At 38.1% G+C, this 18,374-nt stretch overlaps 1 protein-coding gene across 10 annotated transcripts in view; it reads left to right on the plus strand.

The window, feature by feature from the left end:
- Itpr (Inositol 1,4,5,-trisphosphate receptor) overlaps nt 1–18,374 on the plus strand; it is a 100,302-nt gene that overhangs the window by 35,052 nt on the left and 46,876 nt on the right. For all 10 annotated transcript variants that reach the window (XM_087354571.1, XM_087354564.1, XM_087354563.1 and 7 more), the window contains 9 exons: nt 744–925; nt 1,817–1,983; nt 2,970–3,135; nt 4,356–4,658; nt 6,100–6,363; nt 8,187–8,387; nt 10,868–10,983; nt 12,616–12,751; nt 15,138–15,395. In XM_087354571.1, the coding sequence (XP_087210697.1) occupies nt 744–925; nt 1,817–1,983; nt 2,970–3,135; nt 4,356–4,658; nt 6,100–6,363; nt 8,187–8,387; nt 10,868–10,983; nt 12,616–12,751; nt 15,138–15,395 (1,793 nt within the window). The remainder of the gene's footprint in view (nt 1–743; nt 926–1,816; nt 1,984–2,969; nt 3,136–4,355; nt 4,659–6,099; nt 6,364–8,186; nt 8,388–10,867; nt 10,984–12,615; nt 12,752–15,137; nt 15,396–18,374) is intronic.

Here is an 18,374-nt window from a genome sequence, read left to right on the forward strand (position 1 = left end):
AATAAGACCATCCTGTGTTTTTCTTTACATTGCTGCTAGAAAATTAATTTTTTGTTGTTGTTTGCTGCTGCATTGCTTTTCTGTAATTGTAATATTCTAGTTTATAAATGATGTGCAGTGTTACCTGAGAAAAAACTAATAAGGCACTGTGTGAAGATTCCAGATACAAAGTATTCAAACCTGTCAGGATCAACAATTATGAGAAATTTAACATGAATCACCAGAATATAAATATTCTTTGTTGCATCTTCTTTTGATTTTAAGAATATTTCCCTGTCCCCAGACATTTATATGCAAAATAATTAAAACGTATCTGGAAAAAATTATAAATCATTTAAAAATAATAGGAAAAAAACGTAAATAAAAAGTGATTTATTTTGTAGGTAGTTGTTTAATGTATATATGTGCATAAATTATATCAAAAATATATCACAGTATATGTTGGTGCAGACAGAGAAACATCAAAGAGTTAAAATTACAAAATAAAATAGGTTTCTTGAACAGTGGATTGCGGTATTCTGCGACATTACAAAGAAATTCCAATTGAAAGCTTTGTGGGCTATTAGTAATGAAAATATGTTCACTGTGTGCCTTGATCCCGAATGCTAAGGCCTAATAAAGAGTTTTTTAACAGCATTTGGAGAAGTTTTGTTCGAGATATGTTAATATTAAGTTTCTTCTTTGTTTTTGTTGTACACTTGCACAAATTTTTATATTTTTTTTATTGTGGTTTACAATAATAGCTGAAGGTGGGGTCCTGCGATCAATTGGAGACATGGGTGGATTTGTGACGAGCCTCACGTTGGGTGCGGCAGGGCTTACCCGGACAGTCGTCTCACCGTCAGTTCAAAAGAAACCCTCCCAACTAAAAAAGGAATATCCTCTTGTAATGGATACAAAACTGAAAATAATTGAGATACTTCAGGTAAATGCATTATTATAACATAGTACTTTATTGCTTTGATCCACAGTAGAAAATAGTAATTTCTTTTTTAAAAGACAGGTAAGAAATAGTGCATGTGGCCTCTCATTATATTACATTGTACATTGAGCAAATAATCTCTGTTAGTCAAGAAATTCCTCACTTTATGTGAAATTTGAGAGTTTATTTCTGTGTTTGCTAGAACCCACTTATCCAAATCAAGTTAATGCTCTTATGAGGATTTCTTCAAGGTCCGTATTTAGTAATATTGTCACTGTGCTTAGGTCTTCCAAGTAGTCTCTTTCCTTCAGGTTTTCCAACTACAACTTCTAAAATATTTTTCCTATATCCTCCTATCGCATCTTCCTTGGTTTGATCACTGGTGAAGAGTACAAATTATGAAAGAAACTTATTAATTTCCTGACTGAGATATGTCAGATTTTTTGTACATCTCGACCGTACTACCGCGTGGTAGTTCCGCTGCTCTCTTTTACACTTGCCGTCATCAGACTGCCTTGCTCTGCAATGCAGACTGAGGGAAAAAAGAGCATTTTGTTGTGTCTCGTCATTTTTCTGTTTGTAAGAGTCGATTGTTTGTGTTCATGGACATGCCATTGAAATTTCAGAGAATGCACCGTGATCGATATTAGCATAACCGTCATTTATTAATTCAGGTATACTTGGCCTCACCTTGTTCCATGAAAAGAAAAAATAGCTTAAATGCTTGTGTTATTTTTCCTGTGTGTCAGTACTGTATTAGCGTCTTTGAAAGCCTTTTTATAAAATTGTCCTGATAATGCTACAGTTTTTTTTTGTAAAAAATGTAAATGTTGTGGCTTTGTATGCCAGGTAATTTTTATATCTTGATACTCATGAATATTGATATACTTTCAGTTCATCTTGGATGTAAGACTGGACTACCGCATTAGCTGCTTGCTTTCCATTTTTAAGAGGGAATTTGATGAGACTGAGCGTATGTCTGGTGATACTGTAACCATTGGTCAGAAAGATATTGACTTGGAAAGTATTGGAATTCAAGCAGAAGGAATTTTTGGAAGCAGGTAATAACTTTAAGTTGAACATTTTGATCACCAGACACAAGTGAAACAAATTGTCAATGTACGAGGTGCGATCGGAAAGTTTCTAGACTGCGCCTATAAAAACCCGTACACTTATCTCAGGTATTAAATTCATCCATCACCCTCGAAGTAGTTCCCCTGGGAGTGAACACAACGATCCCAGCGCCGCTGCCAAGCCTGGGAGCATCCCTGGAAATCTTTCTTTGTCAGCCTGTCAAGCACCATCTGCGATTCTGCCTGAATCTCTTCTATCGTCTCAAATTTCCTTCCCTTTAGCTGAATTTTCATCTTTGGGAAGAGGGAGAAGTCACATGGCGAATAAGGAGGGTGCGGGATGACGGCCATGGTGTTTGAGGCCAAAAACTGCCGAACTTTGAGGGCGGTGTGCGCTGGCGCATTGTCATGATGCGTTGCATGTGGAGTTCTTCCTTTAGAATCAGCTGACAGGTCCCATAGCCTATCCCAACAATGTCGCACAAGTCGTTGATGGTACGACGTCGATCTTCGTGAATGGCCTGCCGAATCTTCGTAACATTTTCGGGCGTTGTGCTCGAAGATGGTCGTCCAGAACGCTCGTCATCATCGACAGAGGTTCGGCCATTTTCAAAACGTGAATGCCACACAAAAGTTTGTGCACGACCCATTGCGGACTCCCCAAATGCTTGCTTTAGCATTTCATAGGTTTCTGTAGCCGTTTTGGCGAGTCTTTGGCAAAATTTTATGCACACGCCATTCCGAAATCGCAGGAGGGTCGGTGTAATGCACTACCAAAACGCCTGTAACTAAGAAACAAATGCTAATTCGATGATGCCGGCTGGCACACTGATTCACTATGAATGTAGGCCGCACCCCCTAAAGGCAGAAGCTCGTACTACATCCGGTTCGCCCTCTATTGACACAGTCTTGAAACTTTCCGATCGCACCTCGTAACCTGTCCTAGAAGGGTCACTGATTACAGATATTTTCAGTGAAGAATGTGTTGTGCTGGATCTGGATGGTCAAGGTGGACGGACATTCTTAAGAGTTCTGCTTCACCTCACCATGCATGATTACCCCCCATTGGTATCTGGAGCACTGCATCTGCTGTTTCGGCACTTCAGTCAACGCCAAGAGGTCCTTCAGGCTTTCAAGCAGGTCAGCTACTTCATTTTCTGGTAACTCTTTCACTGTGATGAATCAAATTTTTCAGCCATGAAGAAAATGGAACTGTGTATGTGGCAGAGAAATGTTCTGCCAATTGTACAGAAGCCTACAACTTCCCTTCCCCCCTCCAATTTGCACGAAACAACTCAATTGGTAGACTAATGGTTCTTGCTGCCTTCGCTTCTACAAGTCTGGCCACTGCAGAAGTGAACTAACATTCTGTTCTTTCTGTGTACAGATTGCTACATTACCTGTATTACTCTTACATGGTTGATCATCGTGTGTAAACATTAAAATTCCCTTCCCTTTTTAATATTTGGTCATATGAAAGACTGAATAGAATATATACGAGGGGCAGTCAAAAAGTTCCCGGAATTGTGGTATAGCACTGTAATGGTAGGACATATGGCAACCCTTACCTATTCACCTTCAAAGCAGGACCCTTGCGCACACACACACTTGCTCCATCGATCCTGCCATTGTTGGAAGCACCGGCGGAAGGCTTCGTTTGGAATCTTCCGGAGTTCGGACGTTGCATTCAATTTGATGTCCTCCGTGGTTGCAAAACACGTCCCCTTGAGGCCCGTTTTCAAAGTAGGGAACAGCCAGAAGTCACTCGGAGCAAGATCCGGATAGTATGGTGGTTGGGTGATGACGGGAATGCTTTTCTCAGCGAGGAATTTCTGCACAACCAGCGATGTGTCGAATGCGACGGCCAAACTCCGGAAGATTCCAAACGAAGCCTTCCGCCGGTGCTTCCAAAAATTGCAGGATTGATGGAGCAAGTGTGTGTGTGCACAAGGGTCCTACTTTGAAGGTGATTAGGTAAGCGTTGCTGTATGTCCAATAATTACGGTACAATTCCAGGAACTTTTTGACTGCCCTACGTATTCTATTTGACAATCAAATTAAACTGTAGTTGGCAGCTATCAAATGACTGAATGCTTCCCATTCATTGGTGACCACTGATAATACTAATGTACGTAATGCTGGTTGGATGCAGCTAATTCAGAATAGTAGCAGCACCTGAGTCAAGCTGCCAGACATAATTTTACATGATTTTGGAAAGTGATACAAAGTACACATTATATTGAAGATAATCAAATAGTTCTGTAGTTAAACCAAAATATATTCCTATATTTAATACTGTTAAATTGGCTTTTGTAACAGTAGGTGTTCAAATTTCTATTTATAATTTGTTATTACTTTAGGTCCAGCTGTTGGTTTCAGACAGTGATGTTGAGTCATATAAACAAATAAAATCTGATTTGGATGTGTTACGACAGTCAGTGGAAAAGTCTGAACTTTGGGTGTATAAGTCAAGAAGTGCAGAAGAACATGGGAAAAAGAAAAACAAAGATGAAGATGAGGAAGTGGTGACAGAAAGGAAAAATTCGCCGAAGAAGACGCCACCAACTTTATCATCTTCTGACAAACAGGGTTCAGCAATTGATTTGGACATTGGTCCTCCTCTGCATGGGGATCAGGCAGAGGAGTACAAGAAGATTCAGCAGGTAATTACATAAATTCAAATAACTGTACTTTGCAAAGAAAATTGGTCCATGGTTTGAAATTACTCCTGGTTTAAATACTTAATCATGGTTTTGTGGAGGTTTTTCGGTTTCTTGACGCACTGGATTACGGCTCAAAGTTTCATGCCATTTTCTCCCCCATGGAGGTCAGGCCTGAAAATGAGGACAGTAGTCAGACTATAAGAAATTCAAAACTGAAATCATTGAAAAACATACAACTTCAAAATTGAAACCTATTTGAGAAGCTGATGATAAATAGCAGTTACTAAACTGCAATTACAGTTCTCACTAGATGCTTTGAGTTTTGTTCTACCTGAAAATGGTATGATATGGCCCTCAGTTTGATTTACAAGAATGTGTATTTGTTAGCATGTAATGATTCAACAATTATCTTTTCTTAATATTTTAATATTTTCCATCAAGTCACAATTTTAATAAGATAATAAAATATAAAATATTTATAATATCATTTCACGTTCTGCATCGAATGATCGATTTACAAATTGGAACGTCTCTTACGACATGTTTCGGTTATATTTAACCGTCCTCAGGTATAAATTAGATTGGTAAAATTTAAAACTCGAATTACAATCATTTACAATGTTATGCAGTTTATTGAAATGTTCTTATCAGATTACTCTTATATATTAGAACGAAGGTATTGTTTTTTATATGGCGTGGTTCATCTGATGTTCAATATTAGTCGGTGATGAGTTGATAGAGACATGACGTGTCTGGCGGAAGACATCTAGAAGTATTACTGTGTCGGGTCGAGGTTTAATACGAGTTTTAAATTTTACCAATCTAATTTATACCTGAGGACGGTTAAATATAACCGAAACATGTCGTAAGAGACGTTCCAATTTGTAAATCGATCATTCGATGCGGAACGTGAAATGATATTATAAATATTTATAATTAAATGATATTATAAATATTTATAATTATATATTTTATTATCTTATTAAAATTGTGATTTGACGGAAAATATTAAAATATTAACCTAATTCACAATATGACGCAAAAATATACTACCTAATTATCTTTTCATAAATGGTCTCCTTTAGTATAATTTAAACATTTACATACATTGGAATTATTGAATTTATATTGTTTGACTAATTTTAGATGTTATGATGATTTGCCGTGTTCTCCCCTTCTCGTTGAAGTCTGTACCCATCGTGAAGGGAAACAATTTGGGCATCCCTGTTCTAAACCTTGTATTTATTAATAAACTGTTTCAAATCTTACTTGGTGTAAAAAATGTGTGTTTTATTGGTGTATATGGTGAATATTGAATAACATTCTGGAAGAAACATGATATTGTTCTGTACCTTTCAGTTTAAGTTGGCAAGTATTACTTCTTGGAAGCATCTGAAGAGAATGCATTAGTCATATATCTGTAAATATTTTGTGATTTCAGATTCTCATCCGAATGAACAGGCTTTGTACGCAGACAATGGGTGGAATGGTGAAGCCTCGGAAGCATGAACAGAGGTTGCTTCGAAACGTGGGGGTACATACCGTAGTGTTAGATCTGCTACAAATACCATATGATAAGAAGGAAGATGTGAGGATGAATTCCCTCATGCGACTGGCGCACGAGTTTCTTCAGAATTTCTGCCTGGGGAATCAGCAGAACCAAGTTCTTCTCCACAAACAGTTGGATCTTTTTCTCAATCCTGGTGTGAGTATGTTTATTTAGAGTGGTTTTTTCTTCTAATATATAGTAATATATTTATTTATTTCCGTCAGTACACAAACTTAGTTGTTAAAATTGGTGTTATTAAAGCTAAAACTTTAAAATTTGGCGCTCTTCATCGCTATTACGATGTTACAATTTTAGCGCTCATTATTTTATTTCACAACATGTTTCAATGCAACTGCATCATCTTCAGGCTATTTTCGTCTTTAAAACTAATGTATATTTATTAATGCAACTATCATTGATTTGTTTGTTTTGTAGTTTTCATTTTTGTAGGTTGTTTCTTTTTGTTGTTCGTCTTGTTTTGTATTTTTTAGATCAGTCGTTCTGTAGTCTGTGAAACAATTAGTTGACATTCGAATTATTAATTATTTATATGTAAAAGAGTTTGGAAAATAGAAAATATTTATAAAATATAGAAATATATGATCCATACCAGAGTTGTGATTTGTGGTGTGTTTGCGTCTGTGGTCGAGTGGTTTGGTGTCTTGTGGGGGTAAAAGATTTTTACTGCGTCCAGACGAGGTCTGAGGCACACCCAGCCCCCTCTCCTGTGTGTACTGTGTCCTTTTCCCAGGGATAAAATACAGTTGGGGTGTGATGATGACCGTTTACCTCCATCTAGTGCTGAAGTGAAGAATAAGTCAAAGCTGTACCTCCTATATTCCCTTCGCTACTCTCATGGCATGTGCTGTGTACTGCTTACAAAACAGCATGGTGACATTTCTGTAGCTCCCAGAAAACTAGTACTTGAAATTGCTTGCATTATGGAGTGTAGCGTATAGTGACATTAGATCCCGCAATCGGAACTGAACACGAAGGAAAGAATTTTATTTGTTTTTGTAATTATAATTTTACGGATGGCAGGAAAATGTGTAAAACTAAAAACTTAAGTTAGCTAATGTGGGGGAAAGCACTTTGAATGTTAGTGTACATAAATGATGTATATATTTCTTTGTCGACTAATACTTCCTATGTACATAGTAGTAACATTATATCGCAAATTATGTGAAAAAGCAATAGAATTAAATTAAATCCGTGGCGTAACAGCTCCAGAGAGCCAAAGCCGACTAGCTTGACTGCTGGCCTCACGTTCACATGCCTAAGCAGAGGTGAACGATCATCCAACCAGATATAGGGTGACGTGTGGTCAGCACAACGAACCCCCAGCCATTGCTAGTTTCCATGACCGGACTACGCTACCCATTGTAGCTCCCCAATTTCCTCACGATGCTGGGTTGGCACCGGTTCCATACACTGGTCGAAAGCTCATGAGAAAATTTCTTCTCCCCCGATACTCGAACCAGCGCGCATTCCGTATCGCCGGTCCGAAGCATGATGCCTCAGACCGCTCGGCTACGGCGCGGAACGAAAAACCAATAGAAAGTTATTTTTAATGTTTTGTGTCAATTCTTCTTTGTAAGTTCTTGTCACATTCAGACCTGCTCAATTGAATATATATATATATACATACATGATGATTTTTCCTCTAGCCTCTGCATTCAGACTGGTTCTGGGGCCCACCTAGCCTCCTATACATTGGGTACTGGGTCCTTTCCCAGGGGTAAAGAATAGCCGGTGTGTGGCGCTAACCACTAACCCCTATCTAGGGCCGAGCTTAAGAATGAATAGGAGCTGTATAACCTCTTCCTCCAAACGCGCCTACATGGCATATAGTGGGACAGCTTTACTTTTATATATATGAATCTTCAATCCAAACAAACTAATTAAGTTAACGTATTTTATCTTTGTATCATTATATGATTAACAGCTGCACCACTAATAATGGTTTTCGTTATCTACAGATTCGTGAGGCACAGACTGTTCGTGCAATTTTCCAAGATAACTCTACCCTGTGCAATGAAGTGAATGAGAAAGTAATTCAGCATTTTGTTCATTGTATTGAAACGCATGGGAAACATGTTCAGTATCTCAGATTTCTGCAAACAATTGTACGAGCAGAAAACTCGTTCATCAGAAAGTGCCAGGATATGGTCATGCAAGAGGTATGTGCCGTTTGTCCATTTGTTTTGAGTGTAGTTGAAAACTGTAGTTACAGAAGTGATTCATTTGTGTTCCTGATGTGTGAAGCATATTCACTACTCGGCCTCACCGTTAGATGTAAGATCTTATTCTTTTTTCAGTGTTTCTCTGCTACCACAACGAAGACCATAACCTAACTCACCACTGTAGAAACCGCAAATTTCATGCAGGACATTGTCGTTTCCATAACCGCTTCCGTGATTATCCTGAGATATGTTGTGTTGATGTTTTTTGCAAGAGAATATTACCCAGAGTTAACTGAGTACAATATTTTCTCTTCCTTCACATTATTACTAAACTGAGTTAATTTGTGTCATGAATAAAATGTGTATAACAGACTCTTAGGTGTCAGTAAATGACAGACTGCTGTGCATTCATAAACCACATTTGTTGATATATTTTTATGCCAGATTGCATACAAATAGGAAGACTTACATGCTTATGTAGCACATGTCGAGTTCCCCAGGCTAGCTGTGATTGTGAAGAAGTTTATTTTTTTGCAAACAATGGAAAGTGACCTAAGATATAGGATTTGAGGTTTTCACGGCGGTGAGTCTGAAGATTGCTGTCTTCTGGGTTGTTGCACCTTGCAGTCTGGTAGATGTCCACTTACGTTTCAGAGGTCCATGCTTCCTCCATCATCAGGGCGATGATGGAGACAGCATGGACCTCTGAAATGTTCGTAGACATCTACCAGACTACACGGTGCAACAACCCAGAAGACATCAATATTCTAACCTGAGATATCTCATGTATACTCATTATTACGTTATTAAACAAGATTTTGTACATATATATTTTTAGTACTAAACTTACTAACTAACTGGTATCAGAACCCGCAGGTCCAACACCAATAATATCAAAACCCGTCACCAGACTCGATCCAGAGCTAACTCCATTCATTTACCATCCTGACAGCCGACCTCCCTAAGATCCATCTTGATATTATCCTCCCATCTCTTTCTTGGTCTGCCCAGTGGTCGTTTTCCGGAAGGATTCCCCACCAAAACTCTTTTGCACCCCTGCCTTCACACCCATGCGTTCCACATGTCTGGGCCATCGGAGCCTCCTAGATTTCACTATCCTCATTATGCTAGGTGACCCTTACAATTCCTGCAATTCCTTGTTATGTAATATTCTAAATTCCCCAATGTGTCAGAATAGGATGGATTATATGGATTTATGAACCAGGCAACGTTTAAAGGACCTGAGAATTGGAATGTGGAATGTGAGGAGCCTATATGAAATGGGGGTGTGGGATACATTAGGTATTTTTAATACAGTATGATCAAATATTTTTAATCAAAACATTTATCAATAACCGAATAAAATCTTCTTGGGTGATCAGCCACCTCAGGGACCATCTTTGTCCCCATCATCAGGGTTCTGATGATGATGGGGCAGAGATGGTCTCTGAAATGTCAGTTTGTTCTTTTAACCAGTTGACTCGGCTAATCACCTGAGAAAATTTTATTGAGTTATGTCACCGTGAAAGCTTCAAAACATGTATCTATCAGTAATTTCATTTTAATTGTATATTTCAAGAATGAAATAAAAAATGAGATATTTTATCATATTTTCAGAAAGAAATTGATCTGAAAGTGGTTGACCTTATGTGAGGCAGTTTAAATGCGTAACCCTAACTTGCTGCGAGAGAGGTTTCTGCTCTACTAGTTCCGCTGTGTTAAATCAACAAATTTCAGTGATCACTTGCTCAATGAACATTTTATATATTTATTCAATGCATATACCAAGCAAAAGCCTAGACTTATATTTCAAGAGCTATGCAAGTACAATTTATGTGATTTGTAAAATTGTTCTTTTGAGCCTCTGACCTGTTCCTGGTCTGAGGCTCGCTCAGCCAGGAAGCTCAACAAAAAGGTTTTTCCATCTTCTTCCCTCTTTTTATCTGATGATGACGGCAGAAGCCAACTTTTGAAACTCTACAAATTTTATAACTTTATCATACATGTGATAGACAGTGTCTGAAAGAACAATTTTACGCATTATAACGAACCATCAGCAGAAACCTTATAGCTTTGAGAATTCCTGTGGTTTGGTACAGTCAAGCACTTTGACTGGTAAGCCACAAGTGGTAAGTCTGATATACTTTTCTCAAGTATATCTAATGACTGACAAGCAGAGATGATGCAGTGGGTTTTTGTTTTGATGAGACTCAAATAATTACTCCAAGAACTTAACTGTGTTTTATTACCTAAGGGTCTGTTCTATATTTATGTGAAGGTTTTGAAGGAAATTATTAAAAATGTTTGTATTCACAAGCCTGAAGGAGAATCAAGTATAGAATTTTCAGATATAATATATGATGACAACATTCCAAAATGAAGCAACAAATTGGAAAGAGAAATTGTTCATAAAACAGTAGCATTGAAGCTACTGGAGTCAGTAAGACATTAACAGTTATCATCAACTTTATTTTCAGCTTGTGAATGCTGGTGAGGATGTGTTGGTGTTCTACAATGATAAGGCATCTTTCAACCACTTTGTTGAAATGATGAGATCTGAGAGACACCGTATGGATGAAGGAAGTGCCTTGAGGTTCGTAACTGTACTGGTGTCAGAACATCTTGTACAGCAATCAACACTTTTACTTCCAGAAGCTTGCTGCAGCATGGACACAATTTAATTTGTAGCTATAGATTGCAATTAAATTCTTGATAACCATGGAAATTTTATTTCTTAATAGTTACAGCATTCAGCTGAAGCAATTGAAGCATTTGCTTTTATACAGAATTACTTAATTATTTTGTAAGCTTATCACAGTAAGTAATTATGATCTAGATGTTTGTTTGCCCATTCTCAGTTTGTTATGTGCATGCGGATGGACAGATCACATTCGTAACAAACTTCAGAATGTATGCCTTTCTGAATTCTCAGTAATTGACTTTTCCTAATAGATGTATGGAAATCAGCATATTAGTCTAATATTAAAACCCCGGGATTTGATCCTCACTATTGAAACTCACAAGTAACTTGAGAACTGTGGCTAAGCACAGGCATTTAATCGCTGGGTTCTCGCCAAAGAAGCCTGGGGTCACTCCCGTGGCATGGCAGTCCATTTGGAATTTGTGGTGAAAAGGATGGCACATGAACAGATTTTTCTCTGAGTCCTTTGGTTTTCCCCTTTTAGTTTCATTCTATCTTTGCTTCATATTCACTCGTGTATCATCTGGGGTTGGATACTGGGCCCATCAACATCCACAATTCCACAGAGATGTAGTCTTGCCCCACTGTAATGTCAGAGCTGTTTGGTGTCTGTGATATTTCTGTGGGTGGGGAGTATGGCGCCTGTCTGGTTGGGTGGTGGTGTCATTTGCAGTGGAGTCATTGCAGGCAGTGACATCATGGAGGATTATGGGTAATGACATCATCGAAGGTGATCGCATTGGTATTACCAGTTGCAGGAAATTGAAAGATATGAGTTTGGAGTAGAATCCAGTGGTATAAATCCATACCACATCTCTTTAAAATCTTTACAGTATTTTTTTAGTTATGTACATACAGATGGAGAGACTAAGCAAATTTAATAGGTACTCTACAGGGATTCACGTGCACGTAAAAGGGGGTCAGAATTTTGTTTTCAATGCCGCAGAAGACAACATTTTGAGCTCTAACGAAATTTGTAATTTGGTTACTTCAGTGAATTACAGTGATGCTTTCCTGTAGGAAAGTGAGACTGTGCAAAATATATGCCACATTGCTCCTGTACCACCATTCTTGATACGGTATGGTGGCAGGTGCAATATGTCTGTGGATGGTGCGACTTCAGGTAACTGAAAATCTGACTATCTCGAATGATGTGTGTGGTCCAATGACACTCAAACAAAATGCACAACCTTTTACATTCATCTCATGTTGTCATTGTTTCATGGTGTTGCCGGCCATCTTCCGCACTTGTCATCTTCTACGATTTACGACCACCGATGAACATGTTAGCCATTCAGACATCTTGCACTACCCGTCTGAAGCACCCGCTGGAGGGGTGTCAGCTTCAGTTGGTTTGTAGCTCTAGCTGTGTTTAGATCGGTGTGTCACCACAGCTGAGGCTGTGCGACCCCCACTGAACTCCCTTCTCTCGGCTTACACATCGCGCATTTAGGTGCCACCACTACTCGCGCAACCTATGCCACAGATATATGTATATATAACCTGTATGCTTTTTCTTCTCAGGTATCATGTTGAACTCGTCAAGCTTCTAGCATGTTGCACAATGGGAAAGAACGTATACACAGAAATAAAATGTCACAGTTTGCTGCCTTTGGATGACATTGTGGCGATGGTATCACATCAAGATTGCATACCTGAGGTACATATAGTTCACATGCTACCTGTGTTGTCACTAACAGAGCCAGTATTATAAAACCTGTAGTTTAAATTTTTCCACTAATCAAGATTCAAACGCACACTTCTCATTTATATACAGTGAAACCTCGATGCATCGTTTTCGGCGGGGGTGGGAAATAAAAACGATAGATGCGGGAAAGCATTAAAAATTTAAAAAAAACAATGTTTCTCTTTCAAAGTTACTTCTTTTTACCAAAAAAGTCTTTAATGGACAACTGGTTTGTCGAAACTTTACGTTTTAGACCAAACAGAGCACTTTCCACGTTCAAAATGTTTTCCTCGTCACGTTCACTAATATTAAGCGCATAAAAGAACGACTTCACTTTCGCCAATGCAGCGTGTGCTTCGACAAAACTCGGCAAAGCTTCGGGCTCGCATTCGTCGTCTTCTTCTTCCTCACCACTCCAACCCCCTTTGCGGACAATAACAGGAAGAATGGAAATACTGTTACTGCCGAACTCAACGAAACGTAGCTGTAGAAGACCCTGAACCGCTGGAAACGAGATGAACCAGAAGAATGAAAAGTGCCGCCAGCCTTTCCTTTGTACTTATAATAAAAGCATTTGTGAAGAAATTCACACTGCACATGCCACCTGGCATCGCTGGAACAAAATATGAGTGCACCCAAATTAAAATCGTAAAATTTCTGACAATGGGCACCGCCATTCACTCCAACTATCACCCCTGCACCGCTGACCCCTCATTCCAAAAGAATCTGTGCTGGTTGGGCGACATAACAGGTTACCGCTACTGCGTATTCCAAAAACATTGTGCGTCTTTCGGTAATAATTTATCTCAAAACCCAGCATTTTAAATTCTCAGAAACGATCATTGCGGGAATATTGTGGGCCGGGACTAAGATTTTTGAACGATCGATGCGATAAAACGATAGTTCGAGGAACGATAGAAGCGGGAAAATGTAACATTATTTTATATGGGATGTATTCGGGACCGAACAAAACGGACAATGCATCCGGGAAAACGATCGTTCCGGGAACGATGGATAGAGGTTTCACTGTATTACATAACACTTTCCTTTCCTTAAAATCCCATATGCTACTGTGTTTTCATTTGTCTTGTTTTCAGTCATAAATGTGTTTGTGTAAGTTGTTCTAGGTTTTGATGTTATGTAGATTCATCTATGTACCTTCCTACGTAACCTATGATTCTACACGGTATCAAAACCCATAAGAACATCATCATTCTCACTCCTATGAAAACCTCGACTTATGTGTTTGTGTCAGGGTGGGTTTTTGCATGCTACATTATGAGTTGTTGTAGTTATTAGTTTTTTAAAGAAATACTCTGTCAAATAAATGTGTGTGTATACACCAGTGATTAGTTAATCAAGATTCACGTAACTTCAGTCAAATGCATTAAAAGATTTGAGGACTGGCCATGTATTCAAAGTGCATTGTTGTTAAACTTTTGATTGTTTAAACTGAGATATCAGTTCTATAAATAATTAGTTGTATCATAGTTACGTGCCACGGTGGTCTAGCAGTTAGACCGCTGGCCTTGTAATCCTGGGGTCTCGGGTTCGATTCCCGGCGGTGCCCGAATTTATAACTTGTGTTGGGCAATGCCATGGTCTAGGCAACACGGAGTTTTCCTCCATGGCATCCCAACAATTACTCCATTCACACACAGAAGAAGGCAATGGCAAACCACTTCTGGATCATCTGCCAAGAACGTGTATGAACAGGTCCCAGTCCGAGAAAAGGATAGAAGGATCCTGTTCATATGGACCTGTCGTCAGACAGAACACTAATAATAATAATAATCATAGTTACACAAATAAAAGGCTTCTATGCCATTTAACATACATTTGGTTGATTGTATTTCCTTCGTTTGCAGAGTTGCAAGTGTTTAAATACACTTAATCTCTGACCTTGTAGTAGAGCGTTCGATATCTCTGTAGTGTTTCATAATTGTAATCTAAATTGTTTTTGGAAAAATAAATTTAAAATCTTTTGCAGTGGTCATTGAATCATGTGGTAATTGTACTATTCATTAGTGCAAATGCACTAGTAGTTTCTTCTGTGCTTTGCATCCAGTGGATTTTTTGCCATATTTATTTTTAATTCAATTTTTGTGTTTTTGAAGCCATATTTGTGTTCTATTGCTATTTTGGTTAATTTTAGAGTAGCATGTATGCAGTAGATATAGTGACATGGATGAAGTAGTTCTGACAATTGGAAAGTTATAAAAATGAGATCGTCAAGACTTTTAAAGTTCTGAACCGTAATCGACTAAACAATACACTTCTCTATAGTTTGGCCTGTTATGTACTGATATTCTGTCGTGAGGTTTCTATTTATTTTATCAATCAGAATTTTGCTTTGCAGGTAAAGGAAGCTTACATAAACTTCCTAAACCACTGCTATATAGACACTGAAGTGGAGATGAAGGAGATTTACACTTCAAACCACATGTGGAGCCTCTTTGAAAAAAGTTTCTTGGTGGATATGGGAATAGTGGCAAACGCAACACATGATAGGAAGCATGCAGACACTGCGTTAGAAAATTACATCATCAACAGCGTTATGAACATCATCAGTACATTCTTCAACAGTCCGTTCTCGGATCAGAGCACCACAGTTCAGGTACTAGTAATGCCGTATCTTGTAAACTAAATTTTTAAGTTACTGCGGAGCGAGCGTCGGCTAGAAAAAAATAAGGAAGTTGGAAGTGCCATGACTGTTATTTGGCATTACTCCCAATAATATATTGAGATGTGAAAAAGAATTTCTTGGTATCAAGTTGAAGTAGAATTTTAAGTTTGTGTCGTGGAGGAGGTTGCTAAGCCATTTTATATTTCTCTCTCCTGTTTGCATAATGTTGTAGGAAACTATCATACTGGGAAATTGAGACTTTTGAGACACAACTTCATGTCTTGTGATTCACTTCAGAAGAAATTACATAGATCTGATGTGACACAGAAACAGATTTCCTCCACAAAAGATTATTGGATTGATGCTCTGTATCACATCAGTGTATCTGTCTTTGTTTCTAAAGGCACTTCCAGATAATTTTCTTAGTTTTGCGTAGTTATTTTAGCAACCATTCTTAAATTTACGCCATATTATGAGCGTGTGCTGTTAAGCACTAACTCTACACTATTACATGTCCTTTACAACCTGCTTCCCTGTTTTCTTCTCATTTTGAAATTTGGTAAGTATCCTGTTACTTTGCCAGTCATTTTTTTCCTTTAGCTGGAGCATCAGTTCGGTTGGACAAAAGTTCCTCCCTCACTCACCAGTATAACATCATGGTAATTTACCGTATTTCCTCGTGAAATTTTTGCAATTATATTTTATATAATTTATATATCTGTTTAGCTGAAATTGTATGCCCATTTTTCCAGTCATCTGCACATTTCTGTGAATCCGTTTATTTATTTTCTGTAAAAAAATCATGTATTCTAAATTTTAGTTTGACACTGCTTATGGAGTTAGATTATAATTAACCATTAAGCATTGTCAGAGTAAAATCTGTTTAAAACGAAACTAGGATTTCACAGAAACTTTTCTTTATCAGAATAGTTTTCCGAGTCTTGAGAATAAATAATGGAAATTAATACAGAAAAACAGTATTCTCATAAGTGGGAACTTTTCCGCATGGAAACAATAATAATAAAAACAAGACATTAATATAAGTCATTATGCATGAGTAATTATTGTTATCTGTCCACGTAATTCTGCTACTTATTTTGCGTCCTGGAATTTATCGGAGATGATCATACCTGCCACTTAACGAGAAAGAATTAAGTTCTATTATTGATATGTGCAGAATACATTAATGGGCTAAAAAGTTTCTTGAATGATTATTATATCAGGTGATAAAGATTAAAATAAATATATAAATTCAGCGTTTGTCTGATGTGTTTATCACGGACTATTAAGATAGTGTCCTTCTGAGTTACAGCGCCATGTAGTCTTGTGGGTGGTTATTAATGTTTCACAGTAGCATATTACCTTCATCTTCAGGGTATTAGATGAAGGTAATATATTCCTCCTTAATGTTTGTAACAACGTACAAGAAAGAATGCATGTGGCTATAACCGAGCAGACCGCAATACAAGTTTTCACCAACATAAAACTTTAGCTTGCGTAACTACACACTGTTTAAAAAATACCAAAATTGCAATAAAGGATCTCCATTCTGAATATTATCCTTTAGTCCACACACTAGTAATTTGTCTTGCTGCCTAATGTCCACAGGAAATTTTAGACATTGTAAATTATACGAGAAAATACGGTTATGCACAGAATATTTTGCTTCTGTTAAGTTGGCTCTAGTTATGCATGTTTTTCAACAGGCACCACATGTAAATTTCACCAAGAAATGCCTAAGGAGGATTAACCAGGTGGGGAATCGGTGAACTTTTGTCACCGCAGGTGGCAAAAAAATTATTCCTGGTTATATTTTCAGAGTTGAGGAAACAGAGATTTATTTTTGGCACTGTAATAGCTTGTTTCTATAGTTTGCTTTTGGGGAGGTGCAGTTGTAAGCCATTTTGTGAGTAGTGTGGCTACTGTTGATTAATTTCAGGATGCTTTATTTCAGTTCTCATGCAGACTGTAAGTGTGTGTGATGATGCATCGCAGTTTACTTGACACCTCTAACAATGTGATTAGTTCTTGCTTTGAATTAACTGAGATTCTTTTCACCAGTTTACAAGTTATTGCAAACATGTCAGTATTGTGTGGTTGATACACAGATTAGGTCCCTGTTATAGCTCTTGATAGAATGCCTTCGTCTCTTTGTGCAAATGCTAGAATAGTGCATTAAAATAATGCATGGTTGCTTCCTGCCAGATGTGCACAATTTCAAGAATATCAATAACACTTTGAAACATTTTTGAACTATTGTACGAGGGTGTTTCAAAAAGTAACAGCAAATTAAATATTTTGAGATATATAATTTAATTAGAGATACAAATCATATGTCATTTTTCCGCATAATCACCCTCCTTTTCAATACACTTCTCACACCGTTGCACCAACTTCTTTATTCCATCAGAAAAAATGTTTTTGGTTGTGCCTTCAGCCAGGAATGCAACGCTTCTTTGACCTCGTCGTCATTCCCAAATCAACGCGTCCTTGAGGGGTCCAAACACATGATAATCAGAGGGAGCAAGGTCGGGGCTGTAAGATCTGAAATCTCAATCTCCAAATGGTGTGAGGGCATGCGTTATCATGGACGACTGGAGCGTTAGTCATCACAGATTGATGTTCGCCCATTTTTAAACGCATCTACCCACTCGTACACTCTTCTCTCGCCAATGCAGCATTCTTCTATGAATTTTACGAGGTTTCACACCCTCCGACCACAAAAATCTGATGATTGCTCGCTGCTCCTCTACAGTGCAAACAGCTAAGGGCCCCGCCATTTCGTTTATGCATCCCTTCCAATTAAGTATGCCACGCCATTTATTGGGCAGTGTAAAAACCTTCTCTAAGAATGTATCTTCCCTGTGCGGGAGTTTGAAATGCCTGGGGTATTCATTTCGCGAAATATTGTCAATTTGCTGTTACTTTTTGAAATGCCCTCGTTTTATTTTCCAGAAACCCTCCACTTGA

This window comes from Zootermopsis nevadensis, unplaced genomic scaffold, assembly GCF_977971745.1.
Source record: "Zootermopsis nevadensis isolate Lab colony 2312 unplaced genomic scaffold, Znev_1.0 Znev_ptg000023l, whole genome shotgun sequence".
Taxonomy (NCBI): domain Eukaryota; kingdom Metazoa; phylum Arthropoda; class Insecta; order Blattodea; family Termopsidae; genus Zootermopsis; species Zootermopsis nevadensis.